The following is a 26,366-nucleotide window of genomic DNA, read 5'->3' as shown; positions in this document are numbered from 1 at the left end:
TATACAAAAAATAGAAGTTAAAAAAAATTAAAGAGTAAGGCGACATGCCCCATGAATGAGGGGCAGAGGAGAACTCCCTTAACTTGAGAAACAACTATGAAAACGCATGGCTCACTTCACACTCCCCAGCGAGAGACCGAATGCTTTCTCCTTACCATTACGAAAAAGACCAGCTTGTCTGTCCAGGCCACCGCTATTTAGCAACATCTTGGAGGCTCTAGTGGAAACTGTAAAGCCATTACCAGGAAACCTAGGGGTCCATCTTCATGATCTTGGTGAGACCAAGTCACAAAAGGGAAAATGGGTCATTTGGGCTTCCTCAAATTTAAAAACTTTCATGCTTCAAAGGATGTCATTAAGAAAGTGCAAAGACAACCCTTAGAATGGGAGAAAATATCTGCAAGTCCTACGTCTGATAAGGGACTAGTGGTCAGTATATATAAGGGAATCTTATAACTCAGAAAATAAAAGACCCAAATAAAAACAGTCCCAAGGATCTGAACAGGTTTTTCTCCAAAGAAGACGTGTACGGGCTCATTAGAAGACCCCCAAGATCCCGAGTCGTCAGAAATGCAAGCCCGAACGACACGGACATGCCATTTCACACCGGCAGGGTGGCCGAGAGACAGGACAGATGGCCGCAGTGTTGTCCAGGATGTGGAGAAGCCGGAGGCCCCGTTCACTTCCAGCGGGAAGAGAGGCCCGAAAGTTCTCGAGATGTTGAGTACGTTTAGAAACAGCACTTCCCCTGCTGGGTGATCCCCAGAAGTGGAAACGCACGTCCACACAGAAGTGCGTGTGCCAGCGCTTGGGGCGTCACTCCGGACGCCAGGAAGTAGAAGCCACGTGCTGACGGTCCGCACGAATGGACGAAGACGGTGCGGCACATCCTTAAACTCGGATGTCATTTGGCTATAAAAAGGAGGAAGAACCGATACTTTGTCCAGATCATGGATGGACCTCGAATAAAAGACGCTGTCAAAGAAGCCAGACCCAAGAGGCTGCAGGCCGCGTGGCTCCGTTCCCGTGGAGCGCGAGGAGTGCGGCGGCGCTGAGAGGCAGAAAGGAGCTGTGCGGGGGCCAGGGGCTGGGGCGGGGAGAGCGCTGAGAAGGCTTTTTGCGCGGGGGGGGGGGTGAACTTCTAAAATTAGATGGTGGTAATGGCTGCACAACTCTGAAGATACAAAAAACCACGGGTTCACACACGTTCAAAGGAAGAATTTATGGTATTTGATTTAGCTCAGAAAATCGTTATAATGAGATTAAAATGCAAAGTAATAAAAGCTCTAGATTTTCTTCTTTTACCTCGGTGCACCGTCCACACGCACCACACGTCAGAAACTTCACCATGCTAAGCTGATCAGTGGGGGGCTTGCCCGTCCGCAGTGGTCCGGCAAGCTGTCAGGTGTGTTTAGAGGCTCTGGTGCCGGGCTATGGGTCTGGTTACGTGGGCAGTGTGGAAGGCTTTCAGAAAGACCGCTAGTGACATGGTGAGGCGACGGCACGTGGATGTGACAGGGTGGGTCGGGCTCAGAAGGCCGCCTGCCGTTCATCCTGCTCGCACGCTTGCACGTCAGGGTGGGGCACCAGGCGCTGCAACCCTGAACCCGCTAGCAGGAAGACCAGAACGCTCGTTGGCCAGCACGGGCCTCTGCGGCTGCTTTGGGGGCATCTAACAGATGAATGAAAAATATTGCAACAAAAAATGACATGTTTTTGATATTTTGACAGAAGAATTCTCGGGACTCCAAGACCATCCCTGTGTTTACTACTGAGAGCAGAGGGTAGAGATGGAGAGAACCCCCCTCCCCTTGTGTTATACGTTTTGTAATTTTGTTTTTTTGATGACATCTGGTTAATTAATTCAGACAGGCTACATCAGTTTGAGGAAAAACCTCAAAAACTTTCAAATTCTTTGACTAAATTGACTACTTATATGTAAAAATAATTTACGACACTGGGAGGCAGAGCTCCTGCTTCCCTTTCTGTAGGTTTTAGGTTACCCCGATTTTTCCTTGTCCCCTTCCCGTTGACAAAAGTAAAAGAAGGTGAGTACGAAGCAGAGGACACTGTCAGCCGAAGCAGAGCCATCTGTGGGGGCCCTTCTCAGACTGGCCCGTTTTCTGGGTCTGGGACCCGTGTGCACTGTCGACTGCCCATGCCGGCTGCCAGGGACCATCACAGAGCACTGTCCCCGAGCTCATTAAAGGAAAGTGCTCGAGCGTTTCTCACTCAACGGCCAGGCTCACTGCAAGTGCCCCAGACTTAGCTGAGTTTACTCCGTTTTTACGAGCTCTCCCCTTGGTTCTGCTTGACTTTGGTGCTGTAATGGCTTACTTTGGAGTCACCCCGTGTTACACAATACTTAGGCGGCTACACTGTGTTGTGGGGAAGGATGAGGTCCAAGAAGGGCCCCTTTAGTTATTGTCACCGCGGCCCTGGGGGTCGGTTTCACTCCTCCCCAGTTTTACCGAACGGCGAAAGGGCAGGTGCCCAAAGTCCCGCAGGCAGTACCGCGTGCACGGTCTCGACTGTGTCCATGGTCTTGACCGTGGGGCCTGCCTCCCTGTCCGCACGGTGCTGTGAGCCCAGAGCCCTTCTGAGGGCGCTTTGATCCTTGCCCCCAGCAGTTTTTCTCATCACACTAATACACAGCTCAGGCACGAGGCAGAGTGTGTGTGTGTGTGTGTGTGTGTGTGTAGCAGAGAAAGGATGCCGCGGAGGACAGATGTGGGCCGCAGGTAACGCCTGCGGAAGGCGGGGCAGCCCACCAGCCAGACACCAGAAAGCCTCATGGCATAAGATGAGAAGGGCACGGGGTCGGGGGCTGCTGCTGTGGGTGGGGAGACCCCCCGTCAGGCCCGCTCACGCCCCGGCCACACCGTGCCTGTGCCCCACACGCGCCCGCAGGCCCCGGCTGCGGCTGAACCCCAGACACGATCCGTGCTCCCTCTGTCCGGAGCTTGGTCAGTGGACGTCTCCAGAGACCGAGGCCGAGGCCGAGCCCCCAGTGGTGTTTGCACAAAGTGCAGATAAACTCATGTGGAAAAGTCGACCCGTCAGGAAGCACAGTGAGGTCACTCGTGGGCGGGGCCTGCCGGTCACCTTGGGGCCGGCTGGGAGCCCTGGCGCGGGGCAGGCCTGCTGCCGGGTCCCCTTCCCCGCGTCAGCCGTGGAGCGGGACGCGCTGCGTGTGCTACGGAGCGGGCATCCGCGGATGTCCCACAAGCGGACTGACCCTCAGCTTTGTGTTCCTTAGTGAATGACACAAAGTCTGAGAGAGCTCAGCCCTCTCCGGGTCAGACCCATTTGAACACGTGGCTGGTGTTCGGTGCCGCGGGCAGCAGCGTCTGCCTTTGTCAGATGTGAGCCTCGTGGGTCAGAAACCGCTTCCCAAGACAAGGAGTGTTTGCCCGTGCCGCGCCCGCCCGCTCTTTCTCTGCGTGTGCCCTCGCTGCTGTAGCTCACGCTGTCCGTCAGGCCACTCCGCTGTGCTTTCGTGAAGCTTCGCAGGGCTAACAGATGCGCCTTCAGCGTTTCAAGGTGGATTATTTCCTGCACTTTTGCAGCTTTCCTCTTATAAGGAGCGTTCTTTCACAAAAGCCAAGCACATTTGTATAGAGTTAAAATTAACTTCGTATTTTGCTGTGGTTTTCTATAGAACGTGTGGGGTTTCTTTGTGCACTTGCCGTGTGTAGGATGTGCTCTCGTTAACAAACAGTCTTTGTTGTGTGGGACCCGTTAGCCCTCTCTCCTCTGCTTCCACCAGACGCTCACGCAGCTCTACAGCAGCATCGTAAAACGTAGCGTAATTATTGGTTTTCATTTCAAACTTTTCCTGTAGTTCAGTTCTGAAATTTTAGCATGAGTAAGAATCATTTGGGGGCACTTGTTGGAAATACAGCCCAAGATATTCCGATTGGAAGTCTAGGCGAAGTGCCCAGTATCTGCATTTTGAGATGTGACACCCAAGCAAACGTTATGCTGGGAATACTGGACCACAGTTTGGGGACCACGTTGACCGGCTACGAGCAAGTCTTTATCCTGTTCTCTGTGTGTTCCTAGCACTGGGCCCATCACCGGAGTCCGGGTTTGCTCAGTAAGTACTTGTGAAATGGACGGATGGACGGATGGACGGATGGATGGACGGATGGGTAGATGGACGGATGGACGGACGGACGGTCGGACAGATGGACGGACGGACGGACGGATGGGTAAATGGACGGATGGACAGACGGATGGATGGACGGACGGACGGATGGGTAGATGGACGGATGGATGGACGGACGGACGGATGGGTATATGGACGGATGGACGGACAGATGGGTAGATGGACGGACGGAGGGACGCACGGATGCATGCAGGTGTGGACGGACAGACGGACGGGTCGTGGGAAGCAGTCTGCAGCACAGCTCACAAGCCGTCAGTCAGGCTGTGCACAAACTGGCAGTCATTTACGTCTTTTCTAACCCTAAAGGAACATCCTGATCCGTCTTAAATAAGAACAGGTAAGTCCCTGCCTAGGTAGGATACAGTCTTTCCCTTTTTTCTGATTCTAAAAGTCATCAAAGCAAAACCTGCAATCCTGATTATCTCGTTGTTTTTGCCACCAGCTCATGGCTTTGTTTATTCCATTCAGTCAAGTCAGAGAGATGTTTGCGTCGCGAACAGACTGGCTTCCAAGTGCCTTAACACTGAATTTGGGTTTGAATAGTACTAAATGGGTCTTCACATCGGGCTGTTGTGGTTGATACGACCATTCATAGCATGTTTCCATATATTTTCATGACGAATGTAAACACAATTAACTCTTATTCAAGAGTAATTTGGTTGTAAAATCCAGTGATTTCTAAACGTGTCCCCCATTTAAAGAAACTCCAATATGCAAACATTCAAATTTGTGGAATGCGTATAAATTCAGCACCAATTCATTTGAAATGGTTCTTTGCTTTTCCACAGGGTTCAGTGCCGAGGCTTTCCAGCAGCGGAGTCCGTAAGACATTCACCGCGCCACTCACTTTGCAGGAGTCCGACCCGGCGCACGTGGGCTGTGGTCGCACCTTATCTCCTCGTCCTGTGCGTCCCGTGGCTGTCTCTCAGGCTCTCTGTGACTTTCCCAGTGAATTTCATCAGTTTACCCTCCGTTCATCAGTGTCTTAAGTACTTGGTGCCTAACCAACGCTCTAGGCACGTAGAGGACGTTTCTCTGGTTCTCGCACACCTGCCTGCGTTGCGGGAGCCCGTTGGCGTCTGTTAAATGAATGCCCTCGCGGCAGAGCTCGGTCGTTCTAGATTACGACACACGAGTCCTGCACGGCCGGGGAAGGGAAATGAAGGGTTTGCAGGCTCCTTGGTAATTGCTTCTTGTCATAAAGTAAGAATGACCTTTGCAGCTCCATTTAGGTTCAGCCCCTTGTGAGTTATGAGGTGTTTCTCATGGAAAAGACATTTCCTGGACCCCGCTCGCCCTCCGGAGACCACAGACAATTCTCTGGAGCAACAACCGCGCCTTTTCAGTCCGCCGAGGCGCGCCGTGTCAGGTGAAGTTTACCGCTGGCCTTCGCATGAGGAGGAATGGTTCAACTCATCACCTCCGCTGTCCCTCCGCCATTCCCAGTGGCCGTGGCCTTTGTGGAGGCCGTTCCGCCTCCCTCTGCTTCTGTCTCCCGCGATGGGAACAGCATGTGGCCCGGCAGTGGAGGTCCACGGCCCACTCCGGACCCCGGAAACCAGCAGGAGGAGGTCGTGGGACGGGTGATTTTAGTGTGAACTGGGAGAGGTGTGCAGTGAGCAGGAGCTGACGTGTCCGAAGCCAGTTTCCGGGACAGCGGGGTGAGGTGGGTGCGTGTCGCACGCGTGTCCAGGCACCTCGTGCAGGGCTGTGCGGGTGGACATTTCTCTCCAGACCAAGTTCCAGTCCTTGGCCGCATGGCCGCGTGTTGGGGTCCGCACCCTGCCGCAAACGCAGGTCGCAGCTGCGTCAAGCACTGTGGACGCTGGATGTCGGCTCCCGCCACAGGTGAGCTGGACGCTGGCTGGTCCTCCCTGGAGCTCCAGGGTGTGGTCCGTGTCCGGACGTCAGGGACCATGGCCTCCGGGCACGTTCTGGGTGTTTCCTGGTGTTTCGTATCTGCTTCCCAGGTTGTCCGCTGCCGGTGGAGGCTGCGTGCAGGGGCGCCAGTGGTGTCGGCTCTGCCGGTGAGTTGTGGGCCCTCGGGACAGTCGGCCTCACCAGGCCACACATGAGGAAGCCGTTGTGTTGGTCACCTCAGCCTCTTCGCGATGCCTCCTTCTTGGACCCCTGCCATGCTGGTCTTTGTCCACTGGGACGGTTGGTTGGAAAAAGAGCCGCTTGTTCTGGGTGCGGGGACCCAGCCCAGTGGCCTGCAGGGCCAAGCCAGTGGACAGGGCCAACGAGCCCCGGAAGGGAGTCTCTGCCCCTGCTGCTGTCCTGGGCAGGACGGCTCGGGCCGGGCCCCTCTGCTGGTCGGGGGATGGGGTCCTGGGGCCGGGCAGGAAGGCATGTCACCTGCAGACCCAGAGTTGTGTCTTCAAGCTCATCCAACTCCTGCCGCGAGGGCATTCACTGAGCAGCCTTCCACAGCCTTGCAGAGCGAGCATGTACTCCAAGCCACATGACAATCCAGGAGGTTCCCTCGGGTTCTCCCTTGGTTGTCTAGGGTCACCCAGAGTAGCTGAGTGGGAGGGCCTGACCCCACGCGAGGATCCGCCCGTGCTGAACCCCGAGACTGAGACTGAGATGCTTGGTGAGGGAACCTTCACCCTGGCTCCGTGTGGGGCCCACGTCAAGCCTCTTAGAATTTGAGCTGCTGAAGGTGAACGCAGAGGGAAAAAGGAGCCACGGCCACCGGCGGACCGAGGTCCTGCGTGGAACCAGGGCATCATCATCAGCCCTGGTGGCCCTGCCCTGGGTCAGCATGGCTTACCTGCACGTGCATCCTCGGAAGAAACGTTCCTACGGGAGTGAGACTGGATGCTGGATCTGAGCTGGGGGGGCTGGTTGCATCCTGGAGGGGGCTGTGTGGCAGGAGCACAGCCAGGTCACAGCGTCCCCACCACAACGCCGCTCTTCAGGCCTCTCTGCTCTCCAAGAGGGATGGGGCGGTGTGAGTAAGACAGCTGGCGGCGCCCATGCCCGGCGCCCGCCGGAGCCCCTCCCCACAGCATCTCCCGTGAACTCGCTCCTGCTTCTCGGCTGCACACGGGGCTGCCGAGTGTTCGGCACACAGGAGCGCCGGCCCCCGTGCACGCGAGCCTAGGGTGGGCGGCACGTGGTTTGCTTCTGCCAGCGTTGCTGCCAGGCCCGCGGTAGGAGCCTGTGTGTCCCAGCAAACCTCACGACTCCCTGGAAGCCTGGCCCTGCGTGGACGGGCTCGTGTCCCCTCTGGCTGCTCTGGGTGTTGTGATGTCCCGTGTACAGAAAGAGGACACCCTGAAGCGCCGAGCTTCCAGCTGCATCCTCATCACGACGACACGGAGGGCCACTAGTGGCCACAGCGCGCTGCTCCGTTGTCATGACCAATCGTCAGAACAGCCCTTCGCAGGCACCAGAGCAGCATGGCGGAGAAGTCAGGTGGTTCCACGAGAGAACAGCTTTTGCTAAGTCTCTGAGATGTGTCGCCAAGGAGGGCGTGTTTCTCCCACCTCTGCCCCCGCCGCGGCTGCCTGTCTTCTCTCCAGGCGGAGCTACACGCCCGTGCATGAGTGTGCCACGGGTGCGCAGAGCATGTGGGTGTCTGAGAGACAGACAGAGGCCTGGGAAGCACTGATTTCGCTCTGCGGGACCAAGGGTGGCTTCCTCTTGACTGCTTGGCTCACTGATTAACGACATTAACAAAAATCGGACATGATCATGTCATCCGACTTCGTAATTTCTCAGTGTCGGGGCAGAGGACGGCGTCCGCTTGTCCTCCCCAGCGCCAGGCTATCTGCGGGACTCAGGTCTCCCCATCCTGACTGACGGCCATCACTGTGTTTGACTGGAAGGAAACATCCCGCTCCCCGCTGCAGGGATGCTCCGTGACAAGGCGGTACCGGATTTGTTGGAGACGGTAAAGACCGATGCTAGGCCCCTCGCACCTTCTGGCAATGCACAGGGACTTTGCATCACCACGCAGCACTTGTAATACTGGCGTCCCCAAATTAAGTGCTAGCACCCGAAATCGAGCGTTCCGGGACCTTCCCTGCAGCTCGAGAGGGGAGGGTGGGGGTGCTGCCCTGGCCCAACCCGGGTGCCTTCTCTGCACTCCTCAGAGCAGCCCCTCCCCCTCCGCAGTGGAACAAAGTTGTTTGTTTGTTTTTGTTAACCGATGAAAAGGCATTGAGTGGGGAAGGCCCCGGCCTCCTCCGGGGGTCCCTGGTCTGTGGCTGGTGTCCGTGGTGGTGGTCAGGGAAGGGGGCTGTGTTTCAGGGGCCGACTCGGCTGAACGGTGCGGTGTCGTGGCACCGAGTGGGTTTTCTTCCGCGGCTGCAGAGATGCGTGTTTTCTCTCAGAGGACGGCCCGCGTTTGCACGGGGCGAGCGAGGTCTCAGTCACGTGGAGGACACTTTTGTTCATTAACTGAGTGAAGTGTGCGCCTCCGTAGGGAAGCGGGGGCAGGGCGGGAGGGGGACCGAGGCCAGAGTGACAAAACGGCTGAGCTGGCGGGTCGGCCCAGGCCGTGGGGTTGGGCTGCAGTCGGCTAGTGCCGGCTCGTTCTGGCTTGGATGGTAGCGCAGAGCGTTCTGTCCGAAGGTAGTGGTGGCTGCGTCGCCGGGGCACGTGTTTGTGGCCCCCCCACATTTGTATGTGACACAGAACCCCCAAGACGGTGGTGTTGGGTTCAGGGTCTCTGGAGGGGAGGTGGTCGTGAGGGCGGGACCCCACGGGGGATTAGTGCTCCCTCCACTCATGTAAGGACGCTGCGGGAAGACGCTGTCTGGGAGCCACAAAGGGTCCTCACGGGACGGGGGGTCTGCCACACCGGGATGTCAGCCTTCCGGCCCCCGAGCTGGGGGTGACCTGTTTGTTGATACCCCGTCTGCAGTGCTCTACTACAGCAGCCCGAACGGACTCCCCAGGGATGAGCTTCTGGAAGCATCCCAAGATGCTGAATCCCCCCCAGAGGTTCCCCAGTGAGGTGGAAATCCTGCCCGGCAAGAGGCCACACTCTGTCCCTGCTCCCGCTGAGCACAGCTGTCCACGCCGCAGTCACCCGCCCTTCACGCCCAGCCAGGCCCAGACCAGCCTTTACTCCTGTCTGGACGGTTTCGAGTGGAAGCGAGCGTGCTGGTTCCCTGACACACAGTTCTTTGGGGACAGTGGTGGCGAGGGAGTGCGTCTCGGCAGAGCAGGGAGAGGACGAGGGAAGGGAGGCGTGTGGGGGTGCCTCTAGGCCCCTCGAACCTTCCGGCAATGCCTACGAGCCGCAGGGGAAGTCCCCAGAGCCCCCCCCCCCGTCAGTGTTTGGCCGCGTTCTGTGGCTCACTGTCTCTGTGGCCAGAGTCGTGCTCTAGAGATGGGTCGGAGCCATGGCGGGTCTCCTGCACCAGCAGGTGCCTAGGTGCGGTGAGGTCAGGACCTAGTCCCACTCCCCAAGGACACAACAGGAAAACAGCTGAGGAACTGAACTCCTGTCAGACGTGGACATGAGACAACGCCTTGCTGGCGTGCCGAAAAGGCCGACCTCTTCCAAGACACTGACTTGGGGTCCAAAACTGTCTGTCTCATGGGACCCTCAGAGCTCCAGGACTCTGCTCAGATGTCATTCAGGAATTGCCACAGGCCGGACCCGTGGCCGACGGCAGAGTCAGTACCGGCTGTCCCTTCCTGTGTCCCCGGAGCCCTGTGGGGAGGACGCCTGGGCATCTGCTGCTGGTTTTGGGTGTCCTTGGGGAAACCAGCATGGACAGTGTTAAGCCATTTCAAAGCCAAGTGGATATGATTTCCACAGCTATCTGTTTTTAATTTAAGTCTATTTAAAATTTGAGGGCCCCTCTATTGCTAATTTGTTATGGCAATATTAATTAACGGTTCTGCATTACAGCGGTTAGGATGCCACTCGTGTCGAGTGAGAGAGATTAGCAGGAGTGTGAGATCAGAACAACAGTCTGTAAACTGGCCAGAAGCAGCTGGGGGTCACCTTGGGGTTTGGGAGAAGGACGGCACATTTGCGCAAATATGCTGTTAGCGTCCCGCCGCACAGCTGGGGAGAAGGCAGGAACAGACCCTCGGCCTCGTTCCGCAGCTAATTCTGGGGGCAGATTCCAGGAAAGGGGGCCATGCGCTGGAGCTCTGAGCCACATTCGCTATGAAATGCTGGAACTTAAAGACTGATTGTTCCTTTCCATCGCACCCTAAATTCCCATGGTTCTCATCCCAGCCCTAGCCGCACATGGGGGAGCAGAGCCAGGCGGGGTTACTGCCCCGCAAGGACCCCCGGAGGGCGCGGTCCAAGCAGCCCCCGTGTGCACAGGCTGGAGGTACTCCCCCTCTTACTCTGGGGGAAAGACGAACCTTTGAGACACGTGGAAATCGAAACAAAACAGAATGAAGGGGATGGACAAGTGTGAGAGAAGCTCCCGCAAGTCAGTCTCCAGGTCAGTCTCCAAGTCAGTCTCCAGGTCAGTCTCCAGGTCAATCTCCAAGTCGGTCTCCAGGTCGGTCTCCAGGTCAGTCTCCAAGTCGGTCTCCAGGTCAGTCTCCAGGTCAATCTCCAGGTCAGTCTCCAGGTCAGTCTTCAGGTCAGTCTCCAAGTCAGTCTCCAGGTCAGTCTCCAAGTCAGTTTCCAAGTCAGTCTCCAGGTCAGTCTCCGCGCTTGTTTCCTGAAACCCTGGGAGCTGCTTCCTGAAACCCTGGGGTCAGGTACCCACTGTCCTTCGAGGCCAACCCCGTGTGCCTCCTCCTGTCCACCATGGGAGGCACCGGGGAGATGCCTTTCGGATGGGATCTCCTGCTTCTACGAAGTCAGCTCTTTTCATGCTGGGTTGGGAAATGAAGGCCGGAGACAGAGATTTTGTGATTTTATCTCCTTTTTTTATGATGATGCTTCCAGGGAATGAGTATTTAGAGATTATCCTTGACTTTTAATGGGGTTGTATCCCGATAAACCCATTGTAAATGGAAAATATCCTCAAGCCAAAGTTGCATTTAATACGCCTAACCTTGACCGTCCCACGTAGCCTCCCCGGCCTGAGACGTGCACAGCACGCGGACCTCGGCCCACGGTTGGGACAATCCCCACCACGGCGCCTACTCGGGAATCCGGTGTGGACGCTCTCACATAGTGTATCCCGTACGACGCTCACTGTGGAGAGCTGACGGCGGGTATGGGTGCGGGATGGCTATCCACGGACCCGCTGTGACCCCCGTGATCGTGGGGCTGACGGGAGCTGCTCAAAAGGCAAGTGCGCCTGGGACAAGACTCTAAACCCAAACTCAAAACTCAAAGAATGGCTTCTACTGAGTGTGTACCGCTTTTGCACCGACGCAAAGCTGAGACGTTGTGGAGGTGAGGCATCTTGAGTTGGGGACCGTCGGTAGATGCTGATGTGGACTCGGTGTCACTTGCAAGCATCTCAAGGAGCCCTGTTCTGAGAAGCAGCACCGAGAGCAGGCCAGGAAAGTGGGCCAGCTACCTCCTGGTCTGCCCTGGCGATCCTTATCCACGGATATTTGCACAGTGCACAGCCTGCACACCTGTGTGTGAGTTACAGACCATCCCCCTGGTCTGTACTGTGTTTTAGAGAATTTAATAAAGCCTTGGCCTTAGCCCTCTGGATAAGAGACCCGAAGCCAGATCTCAGGAAAGTAAAGGAACAAAACTAGCTCAGTTCTGAGAAATGGCCCGATAAAGGAGTTGTTGAAAATCAGACTTTGGGGAATACCTACGATATTCGTTGTCACTGGGCCTACTGCTCTTCAGAACCGCCTCCTTCAAACTGGCCATGGAAGCAAGTGCTGTTTGCCTTTCCTGGTAGGGAGGGACCCTCTGCCTGCAGGTGTCCATGTCCTGCAGCCCAGCAGGGCTGGTGCTTGGGTGACCAGCACAGCACGGTGGCCTCTCTGGACAGGCTGCCCACGGTCCTCAGCTGAGGGGCGCTGGAGAGCTTGCTCTCGCCCAGACTTGTTGTCAGGACAGAGCGAGTCTCTGGCACGCCCTTCCAGGCCGGTGTGGACCTGGTCTCCAGGCTGAACAGGGCAGGTGAGCTGACCTCCCTGCATGGAAATCAGAAGTGTGGGGTCCCGCTCCACGCCCCAGCACGTGCACTCCCCACCGGCCCCCGGTGCCATCACAATCGAATCCTTCCTTCGTTCCCCGTCACTTACGGGGGGCTTCCGGCAGGAAGCACATTGTGTACCGCCCACGGAGCCTTTGGGGAAAGCCCGCGGGACTGTGCTTTGTGACCCACCACACTCCTGGCTGGTCATTCCGCTCACCTAAGACCGCCATGGGGGGCAGAACCAGGAGTCAGGGCTGGGAACGTTAGAACGGCCAGTCCAGCAGTGAGCAGGGCTGCCGTGGGCCCCGGCTCAGGGGGGCCTGCCTTTTCCGGGAGCCTGGCCGGGCCAGGGCTGCTGGCTGTCTCTCCTGGCACAGGTGTTAACAGCATAGTTAGGGGATGAAGGGTCGTGCCTTTGCGGACGTGGAGCCCAGGACCACGGGGGAAGGATCGGGCAGAGCAGGGAAGCAAGGCACGACTTAGACTCTTGGAATCTTTTTTTCTTTGAATTAAAGATCAGCCCCTGAATCCAGCCCCCAAATCCAGACCCCGAATCCAGATCCCGAATCCAGACCATGCCCAAGACAGGGATTCACATTTAGCAAAGCCCCCAATGATGCCTGGCCCTGGGTCCCCTGGCCTGCTCGGCCCCACGCAGCCCTGGGGTGCAGGGGTGAGGGAGCAGGTGATGAGCCTGCAGCACGGCGGCCTCAGCTGTGAAGGGTGAACCACAGCCTCCGTCATCTGGTCGGGGTGGGCAGCAGCCGTCAGAGGAAAACAATTTGGGGCCGTGGCTCTAGGTGACGAGCTGCATCCTGGGGTCCAGTGGCTGTCACAAAGCAGTGGTGCGGCCTGGCCCCTCCCTCCGGGCGCTCAGGGGTCACAACATGAATGGACGGGGCGTCGCGGCCAGAGCTCACGGACACGCTCCAGCCTGCAGCGGAGCGGGTGCGGGGCAGTGGGGGAGGCGGGATGGGGGACAGGCCAGGCTGGCGGTGGCCGTCTGGGGACCAGGGTGAGGGGCCTCCTCGGGAAGGGGCTGGGAGACACAGCATGGCTGAGGTCGTGGGCAGCCCAGGGCTCACCCGCTGCCGGGGGCATCACCCCTGCCTCGGCGCTGTCGGCAGACTTCCACCACGGGGTCCCGAGTTCAGGGACAGAAAGGAGCAACGGTGGATGCAGGACAGAACAGGGTGTAGGAGGTGAGAGCAGGGCTGCGGCCCCCACCCCGGAGGTGCTCGGGGATGGAGTGGGACGCTGAGCTGCTCTGCAAACACCCGGTTTACCTGACCCTGCGTCCCTGGGAGGCGGGATCGAAGGGCAGGGCAGGTGCCGACGTGGTCTGGATGCCTCCAGCCTCCCCTTAATCGCTCAACTAACCTCCGAAAATAAGTGACGGAGCCGGAGGCCGAGGTGGCAGAGAAACAGGGACCGGGCAGTGGGGGCGGCTGTCACCCCGACGAGGGAACGGGGAGCGCTGGCCCGGCTGCCCCTCCGCCCCGGGGCCCGCACCGGAGCCTTTCGCTGAGAAGGCTGCGCAGCTCGCCGTGCTCCACGGCCAAGCCCCCCATCCCCCCACGTGCTGGCGGACTCGCAGCCACACAGGGCCACGGGCTCCCTCACTGCCCGCTCCCTTCTGTGCCTGGCCTATGTGCACCGGAAGCGGTGGCCACAGAGCGGTCCTGGAGCGTGGGGAGAAACGGGTTTTCATCCCCAAGCACCGCAGGACGGGGAAGGACGCCGTGGTGTCCAGGCGTCAGGATAGTTTGCGCCGCACGGACGGCGCTACGTGGTGTTTCCCAAATAAGCCGGGGTGAGCCAGGGTGAGAAGCAGACCCACTGTTGAAATCATAGCGGTCGTGACGTGACCTTGACATGACCATGATGCTGGCTCTCAGCCCCCCTCCCCGTGAGCCCTCTATTGCCCATCGGCCGAGGCCTTGGACCCCACCTCCATCTGGCCCGGCTGGGGCCCCGAGTGGGCCGCGCACACACCGGCCTGTCTCTGGCCTCACTGAGATGAGGTGAGCCACACCCGTGGGGCTCTCTCTGGGCCCCCAGCTGGAGACGCCCCCGACCGCCCCGCGCCACACACCAGGTGGGCTGCTCTCCCGCCGCGCTGCCCAGCGGCCGCGTCCTTGAGTGGCTCAGGCAAGACACCAGGTGCCCTACGGCTCACCCAGCTCTGGGGACCAGGGCCCCGCTCCTCGCAAGGGGTGTCCCTGTCTCCAGGCGAGCTTGGCTAACACAGGGTCTGGGCACTCTTTACACTCACGCGCTCACTCTCCAAACCCCCAAACATCAATCCTAATGATGAGGCTGGGCGACCGGGCCTTTGGAGGGCGCCGGGCAGAGCCTGGCTTTCCTAGAGGAGGTCGTGCGCCCCAGGGGAGCCTGTAGTCCGGGCAGAGGGCTCTGCCTGCTGCCCACCACCGCCCGTCCTAGCTTCTGAAGAACGCCGCCTGCCCCGGCCACCTGCGCATCTCACCTGCGGCAAGAGGTGACTTCTATTCCTGCTGGGGATGTGGCCGGGCAGCCGGATGTTGAAGAGAGCCTGGAGGGCGGCCTGAGCCGCCTGGCCCTTGGCCAGCTTCTTGCTCCGTCCTGAGCCTTCGAACGTCTTGCCGTCCACGCTCACGGCCATGACGAAGCTCTTGGCGCGCCGCTTCTCCGCCGGCTCCGCGAGGCACACGTAGCGCAGGCCGGAGCGCAGCTCGTTCAGCACGACCACGGGGTTCCTCTCGCCGGGGGCCGCAGGGCCCTGCCTGGGCCTGTCTGGCCGCGCCGGGCCCACCAGGTCCAGGGGGTGGCAGAGTAGCCGCCCCCGCCGGCAGGCGGACGACAGCAGCCCGGTGTCGGCGGGGCGGCGGCCCGGGAAGGCCTCGCTGGGGGCGGCCGGCTCGAACTCCTTGAACAGCGTGTCAGGGAAGTCGGCCTGGTCCGAGGTGAAGTCCGTGGACGAGCCGGCGCCGCTGCCCATGGCCAGGTGGGCCTGGCAGGCGTTGGGGAACTGCACGAAGGACCTCAGGGCTAGCTCGGCCGCCCGCATCTTCGCTTTCTTCTTGGTCGGCCCCGTGCCCTCGAACGTGAGCCCGTTCACCTCCACGGCCACGGCGAAGACGGGCGCGTGCACCGGGCCGGTCTGCGACACCGTGCGGAACTGCAGGCCTGGGCGCAGGTCGTGCAGCTGCACCAGCGCGTTCTTGGGCGCCACGGACCAGGACAGCCTCTTCCAGACGAGCTGCAGCTTGCACAGGGGGCTGCCGTTGCCTTCCTCCAGGGGCCGCTTCCTCTTCACGCCGGGCGCGCCGCCTCTGGCCCTGTCGCCCGTGGGCAGGGGCCGCGCCTCCAGGTTGCTCACGTTCCGGTTTTCCTTCACGTCGGCGCTGCTGGTACCTGCGGGCGAGAAACACAGCCGTGACCCCGGGCCCTGGCAGCTCGCGACGGACGGCAGACGGTACCGCCCTGCGGCACACCTGCGCCCCGGTGCCCGCGCAGCCGGCAGGCCTGGGAGCCGCGGGAACAGCACCCAGAGGTGGGGGCCGAGTGGAGGGACCCAGATTCCCGGGCGGGTCTCGCAGGGATGCATTTCTGAGAAGAAGGCTGTTGGGGGGGCGCGTGTGGGGAGCATGGCCCCCGCGTGCTGCTGCCGTCTGCTGCTCTGGGCCTGGGCTGGGACGTGTCGAGGCTGAGGCCAGCTGCCTGCCCTGGGCCCGGGTGACCCTCAGCGTTGCCCCGACCAAACGGCCCGGCGGCCCTGTCCGCCCATCCGCTGTGGGCAGCGCTGAGGGTCAGGAGGCCTTCCCCGCCGAGAGCGGTGGTTGGGGAACGGTGTCATCCCCGTACAGCAGAACGCTGCGGTGCACCCAGCTGTGTGCGTCAGCGGGGTGGACCTCAGGAATGTGCTAGATGGTGAAAATGACACCCAGGTGAGGGTATCGCTGGTGTGTATCATACAGGCACAGACGTTGCAGATCGTGGGGTCCTCACACACCCCGGGTAAAGGTTCCAGATGTCCCTGCTTCCCGAGACACGAGGAGGAGACAAGGCAGGCTCAGAGGGTCACTGCCTTTGTGTCTGCGATGGCTCTTTTCTTCCTTCCTTTGCGAGAAATCCTATGAAGTGAGTTGAGGGAAGCCGTCCTTGGCTAAAGTGGGTGCTGAGTTCGTGTCACAGTCATTTAACCTCCGTGGACTGGCCATCTTGGACATCTCACGGCCGATAACGTGGTTCTGTTCTGGAAACGTCAGGCATGGATCGCTTGGGGACCAAGGGACAAGAGTCCCGATGGCTCCGAGGGTGAATGTGCCTCTGGTGCGCTGACCCCTCGGGTCTCCTCTGAAATCCTCCGGGGGCGCCGCGGTGAGTGGGGCGGGCGCCGGTCTCAGAGCCTCCCTCAGACCTCCACTTCACTACCCTTCTTCCTAAAACCCACCCTGTGTGGGGTCACGGCCCCATGTTCTAGAAGGAGCCCAGATCGGGGCTTGCTGGTCAAGCTGGGAGTGTCCCGGGAATGTCCGCGGCCGCTGTAAGGCAGAATCGTCCATTGTGTTCTTGGGTCCTTCGCAGGGTCTCCCTGTGCTGGGCTCTGGGCGGCGGTGAGGCTGCCGAGCGCGGTAGGCCCCGGGTTCCGGCAGACGTGGGAGGTGAGGCGGCCCCCCGGGGCCAGGCGGGGCCCGTGCAGAAGTGCCCTGGAGTCGGGAGTGAGTTTGCTCTTGTTAGGCCCGGGGAAACGTGGGGCGATTTTGACACTGGCCTGTAGCTCGTGGGCAGACGTCGCGTGGGCTCCCTCAGGCCCGCCCCGGAGCCGGACCGCAGGAAGCGTGCTGGGCTCCGTGACCTCGCCCTCATGGCGTTGCTGGCGAAGAGTATAACGGAAACGTGCCACGCGCCGGCGCGGAGAGGTGCCCTCTGTGGGGGACGCACCCTCGGGGCTCCTGGCCGGGCCGGACGGGCCACGGTCCCTGTTTGCGGAGACGCAGGGTGAGGTTTGCGGAGGGGACTTTGTTCCAAGGTGGGACGCGGAGGGTTCTGTAGGTTAGAGGTGGATGCCCTGCATTTACAGCCTGTTTTAGTAGAAATAATCACCTTCCAAATATCAAGCACTTAATCTCTGCCTCTTTCGTTAATCACTGTGCCTCCCGGGCCAGGCAGCCGGGAGCCCCGCCACCGCGGTGTTTCGGGCCAAGACACGGTAGAGCAGATTAACCACGCAGTTTCTCACACTGAACGTAGAGATGGGAAAAAACCACAGCCCGACCCAAAAGCCCCATTCTAGATTGCATTGAAAATTGCTGGGAGCGCTTTAATTTCTTATTGATTTCCTGCGGGGTGGGGGTCGCCTGGACTGTTAGCGCCCGGGAAGCGGCCTGCAGATCAGATGACCTCTGTTGCCTTTCGAGGCGGAAAGGGTTATCTTGGAGGAGCAGCCCTCGCGGACGGACGTTCCCCTGCACCCGCACTGACACTGCTTCTCTCCCCTCCCTTCCCTGACGCACCGCAGCCATGGCTGCCGTCTTTACCATTGTCCATGGCACTGGCCACGGTTATCGGATTGTGGCACGGAGGCCCTTTCTATAGTACCCAACAGCGAGTAACAACTGAGGCACAAAGTGGGCTTCTGGGCCCCGACCTGGACGCTCTGGAATAACCTCTGGTTCCTGCAGATGCGCAGACTGGGTCCGGTTCCCCGCCGCGGCCGAGCACTCCGTTTAACTGGCTGCGGGGTCCGAGCATGGTTGGCAGAAGCGGCAGGAGCCCGGCAGGGCAGCGGTCACCCGCCAGCTCGGGGTTCCTGTGCACGAGAACCCGTGTCCCCTCTGTGTCTCAGGGCCGTGGGACCAGGGTCAGGTCTCTGCACGTGTCCAAACTGCACTTTCTGTGAGCGGCAGATGTGGGTTCGAACAGCGTGTGCCTGTGACAGCATCCCGAGCGTGCCCCGAAGGAGGCCGAGGGGGATGTTCAGCCCAAACCCTGACGTGCAGGGAGCGCATCCTGGGTGGGAGCGGGACAGAGAGAGGCAGACGCTGCAGTGCAGGGTCTTCCCCCCAGGAAGCAGGGTGCGGCCTCTGCCTGTCAGAGTGTATGGGCTCCGGGCGGCTGCGGGCTGTCCCGAGGCCTGGTCTGTGCACATCCCTCTGTCGTGGAGCCCGTGGGCCCCAGAGTGCAACACAAAACACTCCGCTTCTCTCGCTTTGGGTCGGCATCAGAGCTCCCGTGAGTCAGTGTCCATCTGGCTCCCGACACGGAGGGAAAAAGTCTTTGTCTTCTGGGAGGCTCGGCCCCGTAGGACGGACGGACAGATGCCTGTAGGACGCGCACAGTGAGTCCCGGTCCCCAGAGGAGAGATGGCGCGGGGGAGGGGAGGTGCCTGGTGGAGGGACCCGCCCGCACTGCAGCTCCGGCCTGCAGACCCCCGGGCCTGCTCTGGGACACCACACGCCGCTTTGCCAGGGCCACCGGGAAAACCCGATGCCCATCTGTGGGCGTTTCGCCACTGCGATCCCACACGAATTTCTTATGGGACCCCAGCTCTGACTTCGCAAATGCACATTTCCTTCTTCCCTGGGGAAGGGGGTCCGTCGCAGTCCCCTCCCCGACCAGGCAGTGGTTCTCACTTCGCTCTCCGCCAGCTAACAGGCTTCCCTACTCTGTTGTCAGGTGAGCCAGCAGTGGGGCGCGAGGCCAGGCTGTGCCGTGCCTGCCCCACACACGCTTCCCGGGTCTGGGCCCCGCGGCATCCAAGTGTACGGGGCTCCTTTCCCAGCCGAGTCTCCTGCTCCCGGGCCCTGTGGGCTACCCCAGGCCTCACGGGCGGCGTGAGCACCAGCAGCTCTGTCTGGAGACCGCAGGAAAGCGTGATGGCCCCTGCCATGCGGGGCTTCTGTGCGGCTCAGGGGACACAACCCATGCAACTTCCCACGTGATCTGTAAACGGGGTCCGTGAACACCACGGGCTTCCAGGCTTTGTGCTTCCTGATGACTGATCATGGCCACCGTGGAAATGACGGCTGCCCCTGCCTTGAAGGATTTGACAGAGGGAGGCAGCCCACCCGCCCGGACTCTCTGTGGGTTCTGGGGTGCAGACCTTGGCACTGGAATGTTTATTACATGATAAAAATGGTTCATCTCTGAAAACGTACTTGTTGTACACTAGCAACAGTCAAACCGACAGGTCAGACTAGGTTGTAAGAATTAGAAAGTCCTTTAATCCTACCCTGGAATCCATTCTTCCAAATAATTGCTCTACGTGCCCGTCGTAGCTCAGAGACGCGCAGTGGGTCGGGCTCAGAGCGGCTCTGCAGGCAGCACATCTCCCCGCAGGGGGCTGGACCGGGGAGTCGCCTGTTCGGTGAGCCTGTCCCCACTCTCCGTGTGCAGGCACTCGGCGTGCAGACGTCAGCCTGTGGGAAAATGCTCGCGGGCAGAGAGGGGGGCCAGACGGGGTGATGGGTCTGGGGACCCAGAACAGCTCCCACCACCCCACGGAGCCCCCACGGAAGGCTCATGTCGCGCTGGAAGATTTCTGACTTGGATCCCACAAGCCTTCCCTCAGCAAAGTCCTGCTCCGAGGAAAGCGCGTGCAGGTGTCCTGCGTGCCCACGCCGGCCCGGGGCGAGTTCCCTCATCCTCACTGCGTCGAACGTGAGACCCGCCGACGGCTTTGTGATTCCAGGAGTCACGCGTGTCCTTCCATGTGGAAAGTAGAAAAAAAGCAGGTAAATAGCTTCGCACTCCATTAGACACCACGCGCCAGCGGCCGTTTCCCGTCTGCGCTCACATCGGTCCGTCTCCTGGGCCCGTGAGTGCATTGTCCCTCTTGGCAAAAGGAGAGGTCCCACGTGTGCAAGAATTGCATTTTAGTGAGAGAACGCAGAATTTTACCCTGGTGTGGCCGCGGCTAGTTTCATTTTCCAGGTGAGACATCCCCTCTCAGAGTTAAGTCTGACCAGGAGGCTGCCCTTGTGTGTTGGCACCGTCCTTCAAACGTGCACAGGCCACGTGGAGGGGGAGTCCGCGCCCACGGTCTCACGGCGTCCAGCTCCAGCAGGTAGCTGTGCCCACGTATGTGCACCTGCGTCACCCTGTCTACTGTCCCCCTTTCTGGGGCCAGCGTCTGTCTGTCTTCTCCAACTAAGCAGCCAGACTTCTCCAACTAGGCACCGCATTGGGCGCTGTTCCGTGCGTGTGGCCGACGGTGATGCTGTCGTGGCTGCAGGTGTTCGGACCCCAGGAACCGGCCATCTGGTCTGCCACATTTGCGTCAGTTGGGGGCCCGTAGGAGTGAGGCCAGTGGCCAAGGGAGGCCCTGGTGCCTCATGGGTGAGGAGCTGCGTGGGAAGGGGGTCACTGTGGCGCATCCACGCCCCGGGAGCACTGAGAGGCCACGTGGGCCGGCTTGCAGAAGCGCAGGTCTGACGCCCTGTGTCAGACGAAGGTGCTTCCTTTGAGGACGTGTCCCATGTGGTCCTGGATGTGGTGGTTGCCCCACGTCTTGGTGTGGATCAAGCAGGTTTGGTGGGTGGGTCTTTCTCCCTCCAGACCGCCGTGCAGGGAGTGACCTGTCCTTCCAGATAGGCTGAGTGTCTCCGGACCCTGACCCCTGGCCGCAGCTCTACACTTGGCAGCGGGAGCTCAGGCTCCGGGGACGAGAGGTGCCGAGTGCCGGTGGCCATGGGAAAGCCCACCCGACGGTGCCCAGAGCGAGCCACACAAGAGCCGGCTGAGCACCCTTGCCTAACCACGGCGCAGGCACACCTGCGTCATACGGCTGCAGGAATAAAGACACTTCCCGTCACGCTCACCTGCACCACACAGGTGTGTGCGTGCACACGTACAGCACACAGCACACATCACCCACGCCCCGCGCGCCCCGCTCACTCCTCTCCCACGTCCCGAGGGCGCTGCCGAGACTGTGTCCACGGTTTTGGAAGGCACCGTCAGGCCATTGATTGGAGGTTTGCTCTGAACGGTGTTTGGGAATAAGGTTTTCTAAGTAAGGATTTTCCAAGTGTTGCAAAGGCTTTCTAATGTGTAACAAACAATTAAAAGTCAATCTTCTCCATGGGTTCCCACCGATTAGGGGAAATAGCCAGTTTGTGCGTTTACTGCGTTCACACACGGTCCCACGCGTTCCGATCCCAATGCTGTGATTCGGGTTGTGCCCGCGAGGCTCTGGGACCCGTGGCGCGGGCTCGCGGGGAGTAGTGACCGCACGAGAGCCCATCCGGGAGGTCTCGCCCCATGCGGGGCTCCAGCTACGTCAGCAGGTTCCATGCCCGACCGAAGGAGGCAGATTCCCCGTCTCAGCGTGTTCTCTCCTCGTGTTTAGCCGAATCGCTGTGTGCACACGTCCCGCTCAGCTTGGGGTGCGTGTGGGCACGTGCTTGTGGCTGGCAGACGTGGTCCACATTTGTGAGGTACTTGTACACACACAGACCGAGTCCTGGAGATTTTCCCGCTGAGACCCTGAGACAACAGACAGGTGTCTGCGAACTTGGTTGAGGAGGGGCCCTGGACGGGTGGCCCAGGGAGCTGCGTCCTGATTTCCGCGGGACTCTGTGCCCGTCCAGCAACCCTGCTCTGCGATTTTGATTCGGGGGGGGGACGTGGGACATGCCCTCAGCCTCGGTCCTGTTGCCAGCCGTGTGTCTCACCAGCCGATGGCAGAGCCGCGGCTGGGGGTCCCCCCGCCGTGCGTCCTGGTCAAGGTCCTGGGGAGTTCGAGCCTTGATCAGTCGGCGCGGTCCCACTTGGCGGAAGGATGGCCCATGGGTGAGGTCATAATGAAATGCAGGAGCGACCTGTGTGGTCTGGGGTTTGGGAGTGTGCCGGTCATGTCCAGGAGCCCCACGCCCCCAACACCAGTCCTGCCCCCCCACCCCCGGGGTTCCTCTGTGGTCTCAGCAGGGGACCGCGCGGAGTCCCTCTGCCCTGCACTGCTCTGCTGCGTCCCGGGTTCCTTCACGAGCCAGAAATGCCTCAACAGGTCGGCCCCCGTCCAGCCTTTCCCGTGTTAAGTCATTGTACAGACTGTGCTCATCGCCCCCCTTCCTCTTGAAGGGGAAAACAATGGAAAGCAAGGAGAGGGTGCAGGAGAACGGATTTTCCCTCACAATCCTGGGGTTCTCAATTATACAGTCACTGCAAGTGTCCTGATCCGCAGGTGGGGGCGGGGTTCCGGGTGGGGTAGGGTTCTAGGTGAGGAGGGGGTTCTGTGGCGGGGAGGGGTTCCGGGTGGGGACAGGATCCCTGGTGGGGACGCGATTCACGTTGGGGACGGGGTTCAGGGAGGGGGTGGGGCAGCGGGAGCAGAGCCTCCTGCTCCGGGAAGCCCAGACAGTGCCCCCATCACTCCAAGGTCTCAGTGTTTGGGGACATTAGAGGACACCCCTCCGCGCACGGGGAAGCTGCTTACTTAGTCGGTCTTCGTCTTCCGTGTTCACGGCGCCGGGACTGAAGTGCTTGAAGGGAGTGATAAAGGCCGGCAACGTGCTCACCTTGTCTGGAAAGAGAAGAACAGGAAATGCACTTTTGACATCGAGTTTCAGAAGAACTCAATGCTTTCCTACGATCTTACCACCAAGGGTTTCGGGCGAGGGCGGCCGAACGCTCGCTTTGGTTCCAGCCACTTCCTTCTGGTTTGGTCTCTTACGGAATTTCTGACGGCCCCAGTCCTCTCCGTTCGACTTTCAGCCTCCTGATTTCCGCCTTTCTTCTCTTCTCACGTTTGGCAGCTCCCCTCTTGTTCCGTGTCCCTCAAAACCCAGCGGTCGTCTCTGGGGCAACAACCCTGCGCGGGCTCCTGGGCTGCCGGGCGGGGCGCGGCCTCGGACCGGACCCCGGGGCGGGGGCAGCGCAGAGGGGAGGTGAGCGAGCGAAGCAGGGAGAAGCCGTAGTCAACGAGACGCCGATACAGCCGAGACCGTTTCTCCCGTGAGCGGAGAAGCTGCTTTGTGGGCTTGAAGTGCAGCCCCGCGGGGCCTTGTCAAGGCCCGGAGTGCGCTCGGTGTGCGTCTGGCAGCGGGAGGGGCGGGGGCGAGGAGGGAGAGGTGCGGGCGGAGGCTCACGGGGACGGGGACGGGTGCACAGCGGAGCAGGGACGGGGCGGAGAGCGCCCTCTGCCTGCACCCTGGTGGGGGGTGGGGAGGCACCAGCTGTCCCGAGTCCGCCCTGGGCTGGGCAGCTGGACCCAGGGCAACACCGCTCATGACCTACAGCCCCGCAGTCTCCCCCTTAAACGGAGAGATCGGGGGATTGTGGGGTAGGAGTGCGCCTGGGAATTTCTGCAGAGATTCCGCCGACTAAATCCAACCTCGGCAGCTAGGAGCACTTGTGCACGCGGGCGCCTACCCCAGGGCAGAGGAGAGCGCGTCCAGGGATGGCACACACAGTCCTCCCCGTTCTCAGACACCCGCCTGCTCCCCTGCGTCCTGGGGCCAAGGCGGGGGCCTTCCCAGGGTCCTGGTGGTTCTTGTGTCTGGCCTGGCCCCGGGGGCTGAGCTACTTTACCAAGGGGACACTTCTGCTGCCAGGAATCTGCTGGCACCGGAGGGCCGGGTCTTTTGCCTCCCGTGCCAACGTCTGCCTCTGCCCCGGGGAAGGGGCACTGCTGCCTCACAGGGCTCCCTTAGTGCACACATCTAAGTGTGACTTGCGTGAAAACCTCAGCCAGGGCTTCTATCTGCAGTCAGCCTTCGGGCGTGCGGCCGAAGGCAATGTGCTCTTTTTCTTGCAATTCTGAGCCTGTTTTCTTTATACCCAAGCTTTCCAGAGGCCCCGGGGAGTTCACACTGAAATCCATTCAGGAGCCTGTTAACAGCTGGCGTTTCCAGTACGGGCGGCCACGATATAATGTTCACTCAGAGAGAACAATAAATAACTCAAACATAAAATGCCTGCTCTTTCTTCCTCCGCGAACGGGAAGCGGCAGCCAGGGAGGGGTGGGCTCTCCCGGGCCCTCTCAGCCCAAGCTAATTTACTACACGGGAATGAAATCTCTTGCTTGAGTTATAATTTCATTAAGGGCACCCAATAATGTTACACAAAGAGTGTGAAGCTCAAGTGATTTAGTCTGGGGCATCTCGAAATGAAATTACATTTTTCTAATAAAGCAGGGCGACCAGCCAAACACCCACAAAAGTACACGAAACCGTTTCAGAACTCGCCTTCGCAAAATTACAAACTAGTCGAAACTGTTTCAGATCCTCAGAGTCCTTGGGTTCTAGGCTTCCCAGACCGGGCAGAAGCAGCCGACCCGGGTTAGATCAATCCTGGGCACTTACTCAGTTTCTGTAAATCGCAAGCACCATGCGGCAGGCCGGGCTTCAAGCCTAAAAGAGCATCCGGTATGTCTGAAGTGCAGATCGAGGCAAAGGCCTTGGATAGACATTTCTCCAAGGAGGGCATCAGACGGCCAGCGGACCTGACCCACTCATCCGCCGGGCCACCAGCTCACGGCTGCCGTGGGCCACCAGCTCATAGCTCTGCACGGACGGGGCACGTGACGAACCAGCACATCTGCTTCTGGGTCTACACCCAAAAGAACGGAAAGCACCGTCTTACGGAGCTATCCGCACCCTCGAGCGCCCCGGCACGAGGATGGATGACACGGTGTAGCCTGTGCGCGCAACGGACTATTACCCCACGTGACCAAGCTCGAGGCCGTGACGCAGACGGGGGTGAGGCGGCCCCCGCAGGACAGCAGACACGGTGGGGCCCACGCATCTGAGGCCCCCAGAGGAGTCAGACCCAGAGACACAGAAGCGGCAACGGTGGGAGCCAGTGGCTGGGGGACGAGGGGACCCTGTGTGTGATGGGGACGGAGTTTCCGTTTGAGAAAAGAAGAAAGTTCTGGAGGTGGATGGTGGTGACGGTCGCACCACAAGTCACCCAACAACATGCTTCCAAATGGTCAGTGTGGCAGGTTTTACCTTCTCTGTGTTTCCCCCCATTTTAGTAAGTCACATTTACCAGGACGTTCAGAATTCTATCTGAACCTCTTTTATGCCCCAGCAGCTCCTCCAGCTCAAACACACCAGCCTGCTCAAGGCAGGACGCCTGGAGAGCGGCGAGCCTGTTTGCTGGGCCTGCCGGCTCTTCCGGAGGCTCGCCTGCCGTCACCGCCTCTGTGCCAAGAGGGGACAGGTGGCAGCCTAGGCTCGTCATTAGGGAGGACAGCAGGAATTGCATTTTTTGTTTAGAAAATTACTACGAGAACGATTAGATGCCGGCATCATAGCTGGGGGCTGTGTCCTTACACATGGTGTCCGCATGGGGCTGTGCTGGGCTCACCCCGGTCCTGAGACCGGCTCGTGCGGGTTCTGGATGGAAAACTGCCTGTGCGCATCTGCTGTGCTCCCTTCTGGTCATCTGGGGTCCACTGAGAGAAGCTGGCTCCCGCCTGCCCTGCACCCCATTGTAAAGTCTGGAAGGTGGAGAAGGTGTTTCTGTAGGGGGAGTATCCGGAAGGGGTGCTGGGCATGCCCCACACCAGCTGGAAACGGGTCCCAGAGAGTAGTGGCCCTGGACTGTCCTCCAGCCAAGCGCCACTTCCAGCAAAGGCCTGGCGGCCACGGGCCAACCAAGAATTTCCGATGCGTCTGCTAACGACCTAGGACATTTGCACTGGAACCTCGTTGCTGTTTGCAAAATAAATGGCTCGGACCTTGTGGGCAGCACTCTTCCCTGGAACCCTGTGAGACCACATTTGTCAAGGATATTGATAACCAAGAACAAATACAATTTGCACGTGGCCTGAAGACTGATAAACAGGCCAGAGCAAAACAGCTTTCAGGAATGCCGCTATACTGAGACGCTCACCAGCTTCCCACAGAGATCTCCAAGTACTGCGATGGGCTGAAGAAGTCTTACAGACAAATAGTGTTGAAAGAACTCGACATCAGCTTGGGAAAAGGAACTCTGAGCTCTCCCTCATACCATACCCGAAAATTGTCACAAAAGGGGTCATAAACCCAAACATAAAAGCTGTAACGAAAAAATTTGTGGAAGAAAATACTGAGACATTCAGGGTGCTTAGGATGCAGAAAGCACTAATCATAAAAATATTAGTTTTCATCAAAATCAAAAATTAAGTGTTTCAGATTGCTGAAATTCACTGTTAAGAAAACGAAAAATGAGCCCCA

The 26,366-nt window shown here is 59.6% G+C and overlaps 1 protein-coding gene across 1 annotated transcript in view; it reads right to left on the bottom strand.

Moving 5' to 3' along the window:
- ADARB2 (adenosine deaminase RNA specific B2 (inactive)) overlaps positions 1-26,366 on the bottom strand; it is a 356,490-nt gene that overhangs the window by 92,057 nt on the left and 238,067 nt on the right. The window contains exons 2-3 of the mRNA XM_045072338.1: positions 22,640-22,726; positions 14,711-15,618 (exon numbers count right to left, since the gene is read on the bottom strand). Of these exons, the coding sequence (XP_044928273.1) occupies positions 14,711-15,618; positions 22,640-22,726 (995 nt within the window). The remainder of the gene's footprint in view (positions 1-14,710; positions 15,619-22,639; positions 22,727-26,366) is intronic.

Source organism: Mustela putorius, unplaced genomic scaffold (assembly GCF_011764305.1).
Source record: "Mustela putorius furo isolate JIRA1106 unplaced genomic scaffold, ASM1176430v1.1 tig00004033_pilon_pilon_pilon, whole genome shotgun sequence".
Lineage (NCBI taxonomy): Eukaryota > Metazoa > Chordata > Mammalia > Carnivora > Mustelidae > Mustela > Mustela putorius.
The sequence above is the reverse complement of the archived record's forward strand: the minus strand, read 5'-3'. Positions and strand labels throughout refer to the sequence as shown.